The sequence below is a fragment of the Capsicum annuum genome, chromosome 7 (assembly GCF_002878395.1).
Source record: "Capsicum annuum cultivar UCD-10X-F1 chromosome 7, UCD10Xv1.1, whole genome shotgun sequence".
Taxonomy (NCBI): domain Eukaryota; kingdom Viridiplantae; phylum Streptophyta; class Magnoliopsida; order Solanales; family Solanaceae; genus Capsicum; species Capsicum annuum.
This window is the reverse complement of record NC_061117.1, coordinates 7,049,076-7,067,189: the sequence shown is the minus strand read 5'-3', so window position 1 is coordinate 7,067,189 and position 18,114 is coordinate 7,049,076. Positions and strand designations below refer to the sequence as shown.

At 36.8% G+C, this 18,114-nt stretch overlaps 1 protein-coding gene across 1 annotated transcript in view; it reads left to right on the top strand.

The window, feature by feature from the left end:
- Positions 1–17,844, top strand: part of LOC107877677 (protein ENHANCED DISEASE RESISTANCE 2) — a 23,086-nt gene extending 5,242 nt beyond the window's left edge. Inside the window, exons 2-22 of the mRNA XM_016724366.2 lie at positions 3,273–3,347; positions 3,491–3,544; positions 4,055–4,120; positions 4,841–4,899; positions 5,360–5,436; positions 5,899–6,021; positions 6,727–6,761; positions 7,680–7,780; positions 7,851–7,946; positions 9,271–9,335; positions 10,047–10,118; positions 10,557–10,727; positions 11,742–11,944; positions 12,066–12,132; positions 13,817–13,992; positions 14,588–14,689; positions 15,316–15,363; positions 15,551–15,694; positions 15,764–15,859; positions 16,542–16,643; positions 17,434–17,844. Of these exons, the coding sequence (XP_016579852.2) occupies positions 3,273–3,347; positions 3,491–3,544; positions 4,055–4,120; positions 4,841–4,899; positions 5,360–5,436; positions 5,899–6,021; positions 6,727–6,761; positions 7,680–7,780; positions 7,851–7,946; positions 9,271–9,335; positions 10,047–10,118; positions 10,557–10,727; positions 11,742–11,944; positions 12,066–12,132; positions 13,817–13,992; positions 14,588–14,689; positions 15,316–15,363; positions 15,551–15,694; positions 15,764–15,859; positions 16,542–16,643; positions 17,434–17,526 (2,025 nt within the window). The 3' untranslated portion in view covers positions 17,527–17,844. The remainder of the gene's footprint in view (positions 1–3,272; positions 3,348–3,490; positions 3,545–4,054; positions 4,121–4,840; positions 4,900–5,359; positions 5,437–5,898; positions 6,022–6,726; positions 6,762–7,679; positions 7,781–7,850; positions 7,947–9,270; positions 9,336–10,046; positions 10,119–10,556; positions 10,728–11,741; positions 11,945–12,065; positions 12,133–13,816; positions 13,993–14,587; positions 14,690–15,315; positions 15,364–15,550; positions 15,695–15,763; positions 15,860–16,541; positions 16,644–17,433) is intronic.
- The last annotated feature ends 270 nt before the right edge of the window (positions 17,845–18,114 follow it).

Genomic DNA, 18,114 nt, shown 5'->3' with positions numbered 1-18,114 from the left:
GTCCGAGCAACTAGGGTTCTTAGTAGCTCAGTTGGTTGGCTGGCTATGTTTTCAGCTGGGTGATGCTTTTGTGGTTCAACATTGTTGTTCTTAGTAGCTCCATTGGTTGGTGGTTGGCTAAGTTTTCTTCTATGTGATGCTTTTGTTGTTCAATATTGTTGTTCGTAGTAGCTCGGTTGGTTGACTATCTGTGTTTTCATCTTGTTGGGAGGATCCGATTTCCCAATTTTTAATTCCCTTCCCCATTTCCCCTTCCCCTTCCCGTACATATCCTGGCACTATAAGTTTTTCAGCTAATGATGCTTTTATTGCTTAAGATTCTTCTTCCTTTTTGTTAGAATGGGTTAGAGTCCCAAGTTGATTCGGAAATGGACCGGGGGTTTGCTTATATGTACTAAGGACAATCCCCGCTTCATGAGCTAGCTTTTGGGTTGAGTTAGACTCAAATGCCATATATTTACATGTTAGAAGAACCAAGTTCATACCTGTTTGGGCTCCCGGTCCATACTCCAGTTGGGCCTGGTTGTGAAAGGGTGTTAAAGTGCTTAGAGTCCCACATTAGTTGGGGGACTGGACTAGTAAATTGCTTATATGGCTTGACAATCATTCACTCATGAGCTAGCTATTGGGGTTGAGTTAGATCCAAGTGTCATATCTTTACGCTTTTCAGCGGGTGAATATGTAGTAGTTTGTACTTTTCTACCATTTTTTATGAACATCTAGGCTTGGACAGATTCAGAGAACTCTAGTCCTAGAGTATCCAAATTTCTAATATGTTAATATTTACTTAATTTGATCGAGATGGGTCTAATGGATCGACATGGATAGTGACGATCACATAAACAACCCCAACTAGCTTAGGATTGGGAGTTTGAGAGAGCTGTTGTTGCAAATTCTTTTAGCTAGTTTTGTTGGTAGTATGTGTTCATCATATATGCTTTTACTGGACCTGTTCATATTTCAACTGAGCCAATTCCTGTTTATAGGGGAATCTTATGGATTCGAGTAAATCAATTGAACCAAATGGTTTCTGCCCTTGCATTGTAAATAACTTGTAGTTTGAATGTAATTTGAGATGCAAGTATTATGTACAGACCAAGGATAAAATTAAAAAGAAAAAGTTCATTTGGTCAAATTAGGTATAGCAGTTTGCACACTTTAAGTAGATTTGCACAAAATTGATGTTATCATATGACATTTGAATAAATATGTAGTAGTATTTTTCGCAATTGAAAAGGAGAAGAGGTGCCATTTAGAACACTTCTTGAGGTACAAATATTAATGATACTCTTTGGTACAGAATACTGTTTTTTACATGCTACTGCATAAATGTAGCTGAAAATGAAAGGAAGATGAGTACATTGTTGTTGCTTCACTAAGGGGTCGTTTGGTAGAGTGTATAAGAACAATGCAAAATATAGTGTATTAGTAATGCTTGCATTAGTAATACTTGTATTAGTTATGCTTGTATTAATTATGCATGTATTATTTCTTATACATTGTTTGGTTTGATGTATAAGAAATAATACATCCTACATAATTTCTATAAAAGAAATGTTTGTTTACAAAAATACCGTTCTTTGGTTTTGTACACTTTTTTGCAACAAAGTTATTTTGCCATCTCAAACATAATTAGTATTGTTGAACTAGTATATAGAAGTTTAGGATTAATTGCAAGACTTTCGTCTTTACACAAAAATATTATGCCGACAGATTAATATAGTCGAAACAAAAATAAAATATAAGACGTAAAATTAAGAAATAGTCTCAATTTTTTTAAATTTTTTTTAAAGACCCTTGAAGCAAAGCAAAAATATGTTATAGTTATTTAAATTAATTATTCATTGTTGTAAATTAAAATGGTGTGGAAAAACAATTGTGAAATGTTTTGAAAAGATTCACTATTAAAAATTAAAATGGCGGGAAAGGAAATGGTGAAATATTTTGGGAGGGATATGAAGGTCATTTAATAAGTTAATGCATGTGTTTAAAGTCTTTGTATTACTAATACATAGGAAATGGAGTGTATTACTAATGCACACTTTAATACACAATATAGTGTATTACTAATGTTTGCATTAATTATACATAGGTAAAAAAACGTACCAAACTAGGTACTAGTAATACACATTAACTAATGCATACATTATACTTTACAATACACTCTACCAAACGACCCCTAAAGCTACTCGTCGTCCTCATTGTCATAGTTTGGGTTATCTTATTCAACCTATTTATGAGTCCTCACATAGAACAATTAATTGTTCTGTGTGAAATCTGCTGTTAAATTTGCTCCCCTTGGAATAGTTTGCATAATCTAGTAGCATGCCTGTTTTCCTGTAAATGTTAACTGACAGACTTGTTGTAGAGGAAAATAAGAGTTAGAGTGAATAAAAAGTAAGAACCATTGCAACATAGTTAAGTTGAGTGAGAACGTTAGGTAAATTGATATGCTTTCACATTCTGTCTCAGTCGAGACTAAAGTTTTATGGAGAACTCTACATCTGTAAGGTCAGAAATACTTGTTAAAACATGAGGAATATAATATGGTATATGGTGATAATGACCATGTGGTTTTCCATGGAGTACAGAGTGGTTGTAGCTCTTTCTAGAGAAACACCCAACAATTCTATATACAAAAAAAAAAGGGAAGTTGGATTCAGGATTCCTTGTTCCGGAAACAACCTCTCTACCTCCGGGAGGTAGGGGTAATGTCTGCATACACTCCATCCTCCCTAGACCCCATCTATGGATTACACTGGGTATGTTGTTGTAATCATCTTAAAAAAGAATAGACCAGCTTCAGCTTATCGAGGACATGACCGTAGATAGGAAGGTTTGGAGGATGCGAATTAGGGTAAAAGGATAGTAGGGAGGAGTGCATCCTTGCTAGTAGTTAGGAGGACTTTGTTATGGTATCCGTGCTAGTAGTCATAGGGCTAGTCTTGTTTCGAAGTATGTCATCGTTTGTCGTATTACTTGGTGCTAGTCAAGTTTATGTTGTTATCAGGAGGTGTCTGTTAATACCTGTTGTTTCGTATTTCCTTACTATTTCTTTTTTGGATTGTTTTTGCCTTGAGTCGGGGGTCTATCGGAAACAACCTCTCTATCTCACCTCTAAGGTAGTGGTATGGACTGCGTACAGCCCGTACACTCACCATCCCATACCCCACTTTGTGGGAATATACTGGGCTGGTTGTTTTTTTTGTTGATGATGTATTTGCTACAAAAATATAAAGGCCTTGATTTACGTTATTACATCTTTGTTGCAGAAACCAATAAGGAGGGGTGTTATAAATCACACGCTTATGGTGGAGGAAGTAGGTCGTCGAAGAGTTAACCATGGGGTGAGACTCCAAACTGTTGACATTACTTTGATTTCTCTGTCCCTTCAGCATAAAATTTGGCGCTTCTTTCAATTGGTGCATCATACTTTCAGATAATTTATTGCATCTGTACCCAAATGATATTTCTTCTTTGTCCTTTCTAGGATGTCTTTGTGTTGAGGTTTTACAATCGATTGGACGAGTCAAAAAGGGGTGAAGTAAGTGGTACTTTATTCTTTATGCATTGTTAATAATGCTGATAAGGCTTAGCTTTCTTTGGTTAATAAAAAATCATACTACCTAAGAGATAGCGTCCATTCAAAATTTGGCTGGCCAACATATGCTGGATATCTTGGGGCTCAATTGATTCCTTGTAAATGGAGTTGAAGATATAGTATTTTCACCCCATTTATCATCAGGAGGGAAAGGGACAGAATATGTTTTTATCTTCGTTTCCTAACATTTTCCTACTGTTCTGTTTATAGATGTTAAATCAATAAATTTGTCCACGAACGAACAGAAAAGCACATATATATTGACAATGCTCTCTGATTCATGATATCATCAACTAGGTGTATGAATCCATCTCATCTTTAAATTCAAGATGTTTGCGCCAACTATACTAATTGACTCTCAATTATTAGTTTCCTCATTGTGGAGTTGGCTATTTTTGTGGGTTATTTTATATTGAGAAGGCTAATACTTGATTGAAAATTTATTGCTGTAAGATTGCTTGTGCTTCGTCTGGTGAAGTCCGGAAATGGATGGAAGCCTTTGATCGAGCAAAACAACAGGTAAGCATGATGGGTTCTTGACTTGATTTTGATTTTCCTTTATTCATAAATTCTGTTAACATGGTTTTGACATATAACTTCTTGCAAGTAAAAAGTGTTAGACCATTCCCCCCCTTAGACTTTAATACTCTCCACAGTTCGTAACTTTTCTGTGCATCTACTTGGACCACCTATCTCAGATAGAGAACTATGGGAAGAAATTTGGAAATGAGCATGAAATGTCAATAGATGAATTGTTTCATTATTTTTTATTTCTTATCTGAATTCTTATAGCTGGGGGTCTATTGGAAACAACCTCTCTACTTCTTCGGAGTTAGTGGTATGGACTGCGTACATTTTACCCTCTCCAGACGTACACTGGGTATGTTGTTGTTGTTGTTGTTATCTAAACTACGAGAATAACTGCTAAGCCGGGCCATAAGGGGTCCGACCCCAACCTAGGAACAACACTAAGACATTACGTTTCCATTTTTTTTTGGGTTAAAAGCATCGCTTGGTATAGTGTAGTGCCCGGTCCGCAACTATGGAGTCCACCTTCCCTTTTATATTTTATGTAAGAGAAGGATTGCTCTGTGATCCAGTTTGGCATGAATCTTTGAATGGTCTCTGATGCATGAATATGTTTGATCCGAAACTACCACAAAATCATGCTTATGAAAGAATTTGGCCATGTTACATTGATTTTACTTTCGTTTCTCATACTGCACTATTTCTTTGCAGGCAGATTATGACCTTTCAAGAGGTCAAAGCACACGAGATAAACTGAAGTTAGAGAGCGAGTACGTTCAGACTATCTTGATTGAAAAAACAAAATGCTTCTTCTGAAATTAAATAGGCTGAATTTTTTTAATTTGGAGTGCTTCCTATTCCCCCCCCCCCCCCGCTATTTTCTTCCTTCAAGTAAAAGAGACAACAATTGGGAGACTGATTAATGGAAGCCTTACTAATTTATGATTTGGACTACACTGCTCAAATCTTCCAAAAATGCCGTGCATCTGTACCGGATCCTTAAAATGTACTGTGTTGGAAGATCCAATCCAGGTGCAGCGGCACTTTTTGGAGGATCCAAGCACCATAGGATTTGAACAGTGTTTATATCTATGTTACAGTTGTCATCAACTCTTTTGACTTGTTGCGTGAACCCATTGTGATATTGCTTCTTATATGCTTGGTTCTTTTCCTTGCCTTCTTTTTTAAATAGTTTCTTCATCTAATTTAAATTAATTCTTTCTATCGAAGGATTAATCTTTCTGGACATCGACCTAGAGTACGGCGGTATGCACATGGCTTGAAGCAGCTGATAAGAATAGGACAAGGTGAGGAGGGAGGAAACTGTTGATGGTACTCTGAGTATTATGATTTTGCCTCACCGGTCAAAAAAAATAGATATGACTTTGCGTCTTCTGGCATAGAATAGCTTATTCATTTTCTAACTAGTATTTTATTTTTTATCTCCCTCCTGTAACAGAAATAGATTCCAAGCAGTATGGATGACCTAAGCGATGGCAAAAAAGATAAAAACTTTTATTTTCCGGATACTCTGTATGGAACATGCATATGCACACTTCTATGGGTGCATGCGATGCTTTTCTTTCCATCCAAATTAAGTCCTGTTGTATTATTTATCTTTTATCATGTTGCTTTGAAAAACCTTTTCTTAGACTATTTGTCAAATGTTGATGATGCCATCAACAACATTAATTAACCACGTGTCCTTGATGTGTCAATATAAACATTCAAAATAACGATTGATTTCAAAAATGCTCTTTAATGCTTAGGTCCCGAGAAACTTTTGCGTCAAGCCTCAAAATTAAGTAACAGTGAATCAGAGGTGTACTATGAAGCAGATGGTGCAGATGTAATTGAAGCACATCAGTGGAAATGTGTTCGTACTCTTGATGGTATGCCTTTTCATCTTCTTCAATAAAAAACTATTCGATTAAAAGATGAGAAAAACAAAATATGCTTTTTAAAAAAAGAAAAATAAAGCAAAATAATGTAGCCTGTTATAATTAATGAAGTAGGTCAGCAAGTTGATTCATTCTTGTAGCTCTGTAAGTTAAGGAAATATAAACAAAAAAAGGAGGTGACAGGAAGGTACAAGTTTTTGGTCCAAATAGTTGTTTAACCTGAACGATGAATAGCCCTAAAAGAAAGGAAAACCGGCTTTGGAATGAAATAAACATCCTGACCAGCAATCAAATAGGGTATCAACAACTTGCCTAGCGGATAATTGCTTGAGAACCTGGTATAGTTTTCTGTTATTAAAACTCTAAATACTGCACTAAATCCCAAAAAGATTACAATGCAGCAGTCAAATAGAGGAAAGCAAAATGTACAATATCTGATCATGCCAAAGGAAGATATTACTATCTTCTTGGCATGATATATGCTTTAGGCTTTCTTCTTCCTGATTAGTAATATAAAAAGGGAAAGCTAAAATTGCTTTAGGATTTCAGTTTGATCTTTTCTGTTTAGATCTTTACTTGAATTTTAGAGTTGGCATATGCTTTTAGAAACTTATCTTCTATGCCTCTAAAATATTGCCTTCTTCAAATGTTGTACCCCAGTTTCTAATGTTGTTTCCCACCTTCTTTGTAGTGTAGGTGTTCGGATATTTGAAGATATGGCAAACAAGAAGGTATCTGCCATGTCAGTAGATTGATTGTTGTGGTTGCAAGTTTATACTCTATTAGGATGTCTAGACTGCTGGCTGTTGTGCATATTAAGAAATATGATAAATCTTTTAAGAACTATAACCAAGCTTATGAAAGTTACTCTTTAGTTCCTGTACTGATATACGTAATTTTTTTGTATAAACTATCGAATACATATATAACCATGGTCTCCAGGCGAGCTTGCATACACCTCAACTACTTATATGGGTTACATGATATCTTCCACCGACACAAGTACCGGGTATCTCTGTCCACAAGGCTTGGACAAAATAGAGGAAATCATCTAGATTTTTTGCCTTCGCTGAGATTTCTTCATTGGCCACTAGGCCACACCATTGTTGCTAAACTGCGATAAATGTTACCTACATTAAAATAATCTTAATCTAAGCATGACCTTCAGGATTGATTTTCTCTAAATCCCTCCTCACTTATTCTCGGTGATTTGATTTCTGATTAATATGACATCTTTCTGAATAGCGAGATTGAGAAAGTGCAGAACTCAGTTTGATAGGATACTTACTGTAGCCCAAACAAATTGCTTTCTAAAATATAACAACATTATAGATGATCGGTAAAAGGAGACTAGGATGAATTTCCAGAAGATATTGATTTAATATATTTATTTTGTAAGGTAGCTATTGATTTAATATCAATGAAATAGAAGGGAGATGTAAGCATTCTGTTCTTTTTTGGTCATCCATCTCTTCATATCTTTTTACGTTTAGCAAATCCAAGGATTCCACATTGTCTGGGTTTTATTTATTTACACAGTCAATAACAATTTGTCTGACTTGCTCCTTTTTTAGGTCTTTCATGTTATCCTATGCTTTATTTGTACAATCAAAAACTTGTCTGGCATGCTCTTTTCTTCTTTCCTGTAGACCGGTAAAGGAGTTCTTGTCAAGGCTGTTGCTGTTGTTGAAGCTAGTGCAGATACTGTCTTTGACGTGCTTTTGAGTCTTGATCGACGTCGGAGATATGAGTATGTTCCTCCAAATGTTCGAAAGTTGTGGAATTATTTTGTTCAATTCTGCTTAATAGTCATCTTGCAGGTGGGATACGTTAACAGGGGACGTGGAGTTGATAGAATCTTTGGACGGTCACTGTGATGTTGTTTATGGGACACTAGATCTCAGAAAACTTTCTTGGTAAGTTCCAACCATTTGTACTCTGCTTCTTAATGGTGCTCTGTGAGAGTATATGTTTTGAGAATTGTGAAAGAGCGTTTAAAATCTGATTGAAGAGCATATCACTAACCGATATGAGACTAACTATCAACCAGTCTTTGGAACTGTAAGAGTATTCCTCAATCTTATAACATCAAATTGAATGAAGTGGTTGAGTAATTCTCCCTCTGTACATGTTTGATATGGCTGCTTCTAAGAAGCTCCATCTGCTACTAATAGCATCTTTGGTGCAAGACTAGTACTAAAGCTAGTTGAGTCAATGAATCAGGTGTGGTGCTGTACGGTTATTCTTTGTTTATACAAATATATAAAGCTTAAATTTAAAGAATGTAACAGTAAGTAGCATATAAAAAGAAGTGAAAGAAAGGAACAAAGAAGTTGGAAGAAAAGAGTCTGTCGGAGGAATGGAAGACTGAATGTGCTTCCCATAGCAACTTGCCTTAAATTTATTCTAGTACTCGTGACCACCAAGTTAGAGTTAAAGATGGAAAAATTGGATAAGATAGTGAAAAGATAATAAAGAGTTTTGGTGGTGGTTGGGGGGTGGAGGGGGGAGGGGGGGGAGGGGGGGCGTTGGACGATAAGGATATGTCAAGAAATGTTGGGGCTGTATCCAAGATTGAGAATTTTAGAGATTTGGTGGTGAGCAAGATATTAACTTAGGGATAGTAAATTCTTTTTCTATATCTCCCTTCTCTTTTAGTGGCTGCTGAGGTATAAGGGTGGTAAGATTCAAAACATTCACCAGGAAGTAGGAAGGGAATATGCCAGCCAGAGAGAACTGTGGTGATCATTAAAATGAATGTTGAAGCATTATAACACTTTTACTTATGAGAAAGAAGAATGGAAAGGGAGGCTGACAACCAGAAGATAGCAGTCGGTTACACAAGTAATGTAGAAACAGAAGAGAAGAAATACTAGCATGTATGAGTAGTTGAATTCCAGAGCTTGGTGGTATGATTATGAGCTGAGAGGAGAACACAAATGAGTGATGTGAACGAAAGAAATGCTGTTGAGCTGAGAGGAGAACACAAATGAGTGATGTGAATGAAAGAAATGTTGGTTATGAATCTGTGTTGATATTGTGGTGAATGCATTGTTTAAGGTGTTTGTATATGCATTGTTTAACCTTGTTGTCTTGTTCCTGTTTTATGTATAACTTGCCTTTTGGACAGGCCTGTAGTGTATGTTATCATTTTTTCGGGCCCTTTGTTTGGAGGTCTTTCAAATTTGGTCTCCTTGAATCTTCTTCTTCTTTTAATACATCAGAGGTTCTCTTTTGCAGGTGGCAATCTAAAAGAGATTTTGTCTTTTCTCGGAGGTGGTTTCATGGTCAAGATGGAACATATAGTGAGGATCCTGGGCTTTCTCTCTATTAAATTCTTCTCTATTACATCCAAATTTCAGTTGACTTGAACTTGGCAGCTAAAGAGATGATGTGTTTTTATCACTTACATGAATTCTACTTTACATGCTGGTCATTTGCTAGTTCTCTTTTTTCTCGAATGGTTGGCAAGAGTTCATCCTCCAATTTCTGGTTTCTTTCTTTGAGCCAGCTTTCTAATAATCTCTGCCTTTTTGGGGGTGGGGGGGGGGAGTGGTGGGGGGTAAAAAATGAGATTAATGTGCCTGAATAGTTTCATTTTCTTAAATTTTCTATCCCTATTATTTTAAAACCTAATACGCCTCAAAATTGTAAGTATGGTGTGCAAATTTTGTAGAAATTATAAGCGGAGAAATTGTAAAGGATTAGAGTTTCCATTATCCGAGAATCAGACCTTGCCAATTATATATCTGATGAGTGTTTTGGCAGGGTGTTCCTCTGGCACTGGATAGTGTATATTTGTTTTGTGGTTCTTTCTCTGTCTCCTTTAGGAAATATTATCTAAAGAAATAGAGAGTTGTAATAATTGTTTGTAGGATAGAATCTATGTTTTCTTAATTCCAGGCGTACAACATATGCTGTTCAGCATGTTTGTTTCTATGATGCTTTCATTTATATTTTACCATTTTATGTTAATTATTATGTTTTCATTGATAGATACTTTACATTTTACGCAGCAATCTTGCATTTCCCAACAGAATACAAGAAGCGGCCACCAAAAAGTGGATATCGACGTATAAAAATGATCGGTAAGAAACTCTACGTCATAAAAGATCTAGTACTGGAAGGTTTATCGCAGAAAGATATAGCATCTGAAGAGCTCGTTTGTCTAACGAGCTTCACTTGTTACTAGTATGGTTAGGATGTAGGCAAATAGATACAAAAGGCTTGCTGTCAAAGTGATGTTAACCTTACTGTTTCCATCGTTCATGAGCCTTAGTTTTTCTGTAATTGGTTTGTGCAATTATACGGTCTTATATGCATCCATTTCAAGCTACTAATTAGATCCTGGATGCTCTATGCCAATACCATTTTTCTTGCTACAGTTCTCAAGACATTGCTGATATCATGGAAATCTTACGAGTTTGGTGTTGGCATTTCTAGATTTAATGTAACTTATTTAAGATAAGAACTATGCATTCTTAAGCATCGCTAATTGGCCCTGACTAATCTATGTTGAATTGTAGCTTGTTCTTGGGAGATCAGCAATATAAGCACTTCCTCCTCATTAAATCCTGCCAGATGCCTTGTGACACTGATTCTGGAGATACGTTCAAAGGGATGGTTTAAATGGAAGAATAATGAGTTCTCTAAATTTGAGAGAACACTTCCTTTTGGAATGTTGAGTCAAGTGGCAGGTTGGTCGATTTGATTACCTATGTTTTCTGAAAGCTCACGCCTAAGTTAGAAAAGGCCTAAATTGACAATTCACTGTATCTTTTTAGTTTTCGGAGTCACCCTCCCCTCTATCCATCCCTAGAAAATTAACGAAAAAACCATAACCTTTATCTGGATTCTGGTGTATTAGGTGATTCATAGATCAAATTCTTCTTGGCACTGGTGATGCTGTGTTTTCTTCTGTTCCCTATTTCTAACTTGCGCGTTGGTTGAAAGTTGAGCCTCTGATTTTGCTCTTACATTTTGTAACTGAAGCTTATATGGTCTGCTGAACTCTGTGTCTTTAATTTCTTTTCTGTTTTCTGTCTTATTCCCAGTTTTCCTTTTTTAAGCAGTGGAAGATTGATTCTCTCTTTCTACCTCTCACTTTCTGATTAAGAATTTTTTTCCTAATCAATGTTTAGTTTCTTCATCCTATACCTGCAAGTTGTCTATGTTCTTCCTTGTTTTATCATTCGCTGGAAAGCCTGGACCACTTAAATCACTTCCTTTCCTTTGTAATTGGACAGTAGTAGTGAATCAAAAGTTCCTTTGTCTCTTGTTCCCTTTAACACTATATGCTGATTTGCTTCCAACTTTCTCAAGGGATGCGAAGGGGCAGTTATTTACCCTCTCCTTCCTCCATGCACCAACAGTTATTTTGTGTTGGCTCCTTCAAATTTACACCTTAGCCTGTGTCCATCATCTTCGTGTATTTCCAGAAAGATTATTCCGCTATTAAGTTTACCATCCAATCATTCTGAAGTCAGAATGGCTAGACCACACGACCTTCTTTATATCACAGGATTACATGATTTCCTTCCAGATAATTTTGTGTTATAGTGTTCTGTTTTTTTTTTTAAAAAAAAAAATGGTTTACAGATTTACGTCTCTTGTCTATTGGGGTTAGCTTGTCGACAGTTGATGGACTGCCGATATATGTGTTTATCTCCCTGGTGACTTTTGCCCGTCTTTACGTTTTATTGTTTGTGTAGGTCTGAAGGAATATATTGGAGCAAATCCGGCACTTACAATGGAATCATCCGCTGTAGTTGTTCATTCAAAAACATCTGGTGTTTCTATGTCAAGCACTGAGCTTGAGGATGCAATGGGGTCAGATGAATTCTATGATGCAATAGGTGCCGCCGATTCGTCATCATCAGATGATGATAGTGATGATGAAGTATCTAGTAAGCAGGTTTGTCATTTCTCATGTTCCTCCATCAAAAGCAGTGCAATAATTCCAGAGACTGTCTTGTTCAATTACCTTGCCTTTGAACCTTTAATGTTTTTTAAAACTCTTTATTTACCTCTGACAGGACAGCAAGGTCAAGCTAAAAAACGTTTCATGGGCCATAGCAAGCTTGGCCTTAAAGAGGACATCGGGTAATTAAGTGCTATTCTTCTCGTCCTGATTTGTTTCGTCTTCATTCTTCTCCACTCCAACCTCTTTCTTGCTTTGGTATATGTGGAAGCATCTATGCTGCAGTTCAATTTGTAATCCTGTATCTTCGTCATCAGTTACTCTAAATACTGACCAATCATGAATGATTTACTTGCGATGGTATTTCTGAAGAACATTAATCCTCATTTCAAGACCAATTAAAATTAAACACAAGAATTGCTTACTCAAAATACACTGGGTATGTTGTTGTCGTTGTCGTAATTATTTACTCAAAACAATCTCCAAAAAAGGGGCCTAACATTGGCAACAGAAATGCTCTCTGTGAAAAAGAAAGTAAAGATGTCAGCTTTCTCTTCTTCAGCTGCAGTTTCACCACCCAATTTTGGAGTGTAATGTTCAGCTAAGTTGCTCGGACTCTCCAAAATGTTGCCGCAACCGTGTCTGATCCTCCAAAATTACACTACTTTTGAAGGATCTGATGTATTTTTGAAGAGTCCGAGCAACATAGATGTTCAGTGCTTTGATGCGTAGTTGAGCAATGCCTAGAACAGCCAAGTACTTCTCCTATGCCAGTAGAGGAAGGGTTTAGTAAAGGCTTCAACCTTGGTTCGTAACACATTCCCTATAACAATATTGCCCATCTGGAAGGAAAGAGATGGAAGAATCTTTGAAAACAGACATGGACCGTGATAACTGTGAAGTTTAGATGTATCTCTTCTACTGTCCATGATTACTGTAAAAAGTTTAGATGTATCTCTTCTCTTATCTGGATCGGTGATTTTTGTAAAGTTTAGAGGTATCTTTCCACTATCTTTTTGGTGCAACATGGCTACTACAGTAGTGCAATTTTGGAGGATCTAACACGGGTGCGGCAACATTTTTGGAGAGTTCGAGCAACTTAGGCTGTTGTAACTGATGTAAATCATATAGATGCCAATTGATTTTTTGAGCTCAGTACAGAATATGTGATTGAGGCATAGTTGTTATTGTTGTATTGCACAATATTGGATGTAGCTAATCTCCTGTTGTAATAACATGCACTTATTCCTGTATATCAATAAAACTAGAGTTAATGATCAAAAACACAGCTTAAAGTATTCTGGTCTTTTTAGTTTCTTACCTGAATTATCCCTACTTGAACTATCACCAACTATTTATCAAAACACACCTCAACTATAAATTGTTCATTTTTCCTACCTTAATGATTGTGATATTTCAGGTAGGGAAAGTGAAAAGTGCACAATTGATAGTTGATGTGTGTTTGATGAATAATTGGTGATAGTTCAGGTAGGAAACTCACAAACTCACACACATGATAGTTCATATATGAAACTAGAAAACTGGGATACTTTAGGTGTATTTTTGATCATTCACTCATAAAACTACCTTGAGCAATCAAAAGAACACAAAAAGTATTGTTTTATTAGACTACGAGGCCTGAATGTTTAGTGTAGAAGTCTGCAAAGTAAATAGACACCTTGCGTAAATCCCTCTCGCCACTATGTACCATTTTTCTGGAGTAGGGAGTGGGTGGTATGAGGTCACGTTTATGAACATTCAGGTGTAGGGAAATTGTTAACGGTAGTTAGATGATACTGCCTTTTATCCTTTTCCACTTTAAAGTCTCTTAAACAACTTAAGTAAAAAAAGTTGTCTTGCATGCAGCACCAGACACTAGTAAGGAACTGAACCCCGATGTACCTCCATTAACTCTTGATACAAGTCAGTTTCATGGTACCATGCGGCATGGGAAGGGTGAGGGCGACTCTGATTGCTGGTCTTCGCCAAGTGGTTCTGGTTTTATGATCAGAGGGAAGACATACTTGAAAGACAGTACGAAGGTAGCTTTTTATACTTCAAATATTATTTATCAAATATTTGGATAAGTTTTCACTTGTAGTTATATGGATATGCATACATGTTCCCGAATCTTTTTCCAACTTTCTAACTTCTGCTTTTCTTTCATTAGCTAATTAATCACAAGAGTGGCCTATTTAGCAGTGTTCGGGATAAAGAAAAGAAAAAAAGCCAAGGGTAATATGGGATCATAAAGCATTGTGCCTTTGGAGAATTGGTTTTGTATTTGTGGTTGATAACCAAGGCCATGCTGTCTTTTAAACTCCTTGCTCCTCATAGTTTAAGTCATGGTAATTTTTACTTGAATAAATAATAATTGGTGTATAGTCTTTTGAGCGGAGGGTCTATCGGAAACAACCCCTCCACCCAACAATGGTAGGGGTAAGGTGTGTACATCCTATCGTATCCTCCCCAGACCCAACTTTTGGGATTACACTGGGTAAATTGTTGTTGTGAATAATAAGATGTTAAATTTTACTTTATTTGGCACTAATAATTGCCATAAATTCCATATAAAGATGGTATATAAGAAATTACGCTCGACAGAAATTAGAATCATAGTATTTGCAATTTTTCCAGGTTACTGGTGGAGAACCCCTGCTCAAGCTTATTGCTGTTGACTGGTTCAAGGTGGACGAATGCATCACAAATGTTGCTCTTCATCCTAAGTGTCTTGTCCAGGTAATGAAGAACACTGCAATTCATTGAAACATTGAAAGTAGTTGCAAGGTTTTAGAGGACAAAGCAGTATGAAAGTAAGCAAAAATGGGAAAATTTAGTGTGTGAAATCACAGAGTACCTCTGCAAATATAACTACAAAAAATTTACAATCCGGAGCAGTTCTCTTTACACTTGTCAACCAAAAGCAGAATATAATCATATATATCACTTTGTCCCCTGAGCATCATGGAATCTGGAAACACTGTTTTGTTGCTAGTGTAATTTGTTCCTCGTTAATAGGGTAATCAATACAGAGTTTCCATCAGAAATAGCCACTCTACCCACAAAGGTAGAGGTAAGGTCTGCGTACATTATCCATCAAAAAGAAAAAAAAGGTCTGCGTACTCCTTACCCTCCCTGGGCCTCACATGTGGGATTACATTGAGTATGTTGTTGTAGTAATGTAATCAAGTTAGGATTTAAGAGCTTCCTTGAATTCAACCAGAAAAACAATGTTATCAGCTGAGCAATCTTCAGGAATTGATTGCCAGTTTCTGTAACGAAGCCTATTTCTCTATCCAATCTTGTTTCCTGATTCTATTTAGCAGCTAAGCATATTCGTCGCTAACAGTGTTCCCTAACTGCAGTCTGAAGCAGGGAAGAAAATTCCATTCATCCTCGTAATTAACCTCATGGTACGTCTTTTGGCTCTTCCCTTGTGAGTTTTTGATAGATCATGTCATAACAAACATTTTCTAATTTTATTCTTAAAACTCAGTTTCATTAAGTTTTGATTCGACTTTTTTCATTTTGGCTGTGCGAACCTGAAAATGCAACCTTGTTGAATAAATGTCACTGATTCTCTTCTGGCTTGGTTTTTAGGTTCCAGCGAAACCAAATTACAGCCTGGTTCTTTATTATGCTGCTGATAGACCTGTAAATAAGGATTCATTGTTGTGTAAATTCATTAATGGAACCGACTCTTTCCGTGATTCAAGATTCAAATTGATTCCAAGCATTATTGAGGTACCAGTTACTTTGTCAGGGGCAAACTTCTTTCTTTATACACTCGTTGCTAATTGCTTCTGATGACAGGGATACTGGATGGTTAAGCGTGCCGTTGGAACCAAAGCTTGCTTATTGGGGAAGGCAGTAACGTGCAAGTACCTTCGACAAGATAACTTTCTGGAGGTTGGGTCCCAAGTTCGATTTTCTTTTTACATTCGACATGCTATGACCATGCTGCTTTTGCTACCTTTAAGTTTGGAAGGTCATGGATTAAGGGTGTGTTTGGTATGGAGGCAAAAATATTTTTCAATTTTTCCATGTTTGGTTGGTCAAAATTTTTGGAAAATATTTCTCTAGGACGATAAGTTCCGTATGGAGGAAAATGACTTATCCAGTAGAAGTAGGACAAACAAGTTCCATAAGTGACATTCATACTGATTGTCTACATTCCACTCTCACTCCCGCCCCCAATACCCCCACCCCCACCCCCACCTAACACCCCTACCTCTCACCCCCACCCCCACCCCCATAGAGTTTGCCTAGACTATATATAAATTGCTTATGGGACAATATTTTCTGCTTCTTTACCGAACACCAGATAGTAAGTAAGAAATCACTTATTTTTGAGGAGAACATTTCCCATCATACCAAACACCATTTATTTTTGAGGAGAACGTTTCCCGTCATACCAAACACACCCCAAGTTTCTACAGTTTTCTCTGGAAAAGCAAAAAAAATATATCTCTTGTACTCAGGCTTTTATGCTTACATCGCTTTGTTTGAACTACTGAGCTCAAGCGGCTTTCCTTCAATAAGTATACGTTCTTCACTGACTTAATCCTTAATTGGAACTTCATGCATGCAGATTGATGTGGACATCGGTTCATCATCCGTGGCAAGAGGTGTTATTGGTCTTGTGCTGGGCTATGTGACAAGCCTTGTCGTTGATCTTGCTATTCTAATCGAGGTACGTTCTTCTCCTTCTTGTGATCGTGGTCCATCTGATTATTTCTGACTGAAGAGGGAACCCGGCTCAATAGGAGTAAAATTGGCTTAGACCATTTTCAGTGTCGTTTCTGGGACTTATGAGTAGTTGCTTTCACTAAGAAAGAAGAATGGAGGCAGATCTATTTTAGTGTCGTGTTGCTTGATTAATGTTTTCTCTCTCTTTATCTCAACCGTGCACATGGCATGGCGATTTCGTTGTTTCCCTCTCCCAGCATATAAGTTCGGAATACTTAGATCCAAACCTAAAACACAAAAACCTAAGAATACCTAATAGAACTAGAGACAAGTTGTTCCTCAACACAATCATTTGCTATCAAACAAAGAACAAATGGTAAAATGAAAAGTTAAAATATTCTGAACTAGTTGGCTTGTACGTCCTCCAACTTTGTGTGTGCACAAGTAGGCAGTTAAACTTGCATATAGTTGAACAAGTAAACACACAGGTCCTATGTGGCATTTACATGGCAATCTCATGTGAATTGCCACATAGGACAAATGAGTCCACTTTTTCAACTTTATACAAGTTTATTTACGTGTCTACTTGTGCACACTCAAAGTTGGAGAGCATAAATGCCAACTGAGGTAAGTTAAAAGGCACATTTATGTGTTATGCCTCATTTAAAAGCATGCCATCATGTTCTCCATGTCGATAATGAAAATAGATGTTGACATCCTGGTTTTAACTTTTAATTCCGTAAACAGTTCAGTCGCGTTTTTGTTGTCTAACATTGTTGGATACACATTTGCAGGCAAAAGAAGAGGCTGAACTCCCTGAATACATTCTTGGAACTGTTAGATTAAATCGCGTGAAAGTCGACTCCGCTGTATCATTGGAGGGTTGATGATTCTTTCGTAAGTAAGTAAGTGCCGTTATCGCAGCCTTGAAATCAAAGATAGGGAAATCATTATTAGTATTATTAACATTACCAAATTCAAAAAAAAATAAAAAAATCATTATTAGTATTATTATTATTATTTTGTGTACTAATATGATATCCCCACTTGTCTGGGACTGAGGCATAGTCGCTGTATTATATCGATATACCCGAAAACAGCACAGAATCAAATGTTGTACTGAAGATACCTATTTCTTGAAACATAAGTTGTAACTCAGATGAATTTTGGTGTGAATACTAAAAATCCATGTACTTTTTGTGACAGATATAGTGATTGTCATTCTTATATATAAAGTGGAGTAACTGGTAAAGTTGTTGCCATGTAACGAGGAGGTCACGGGTTCAAGCTTTAGAAACAGTCTCTGGCAGTAATGCAAGGTAAGGCTGCGTACAATATACCCTTGTGGTGGGGGCCCTTCCTTGGATCTGCGTATAGGGGAGCTTTAGTGCATTGAACTGTCCTTTTTTTTTTTTTCTAATTAAAAGATTTCCTCAACCCTATGTCCACTCATGTGTACTCGGGGGAAATTTAGT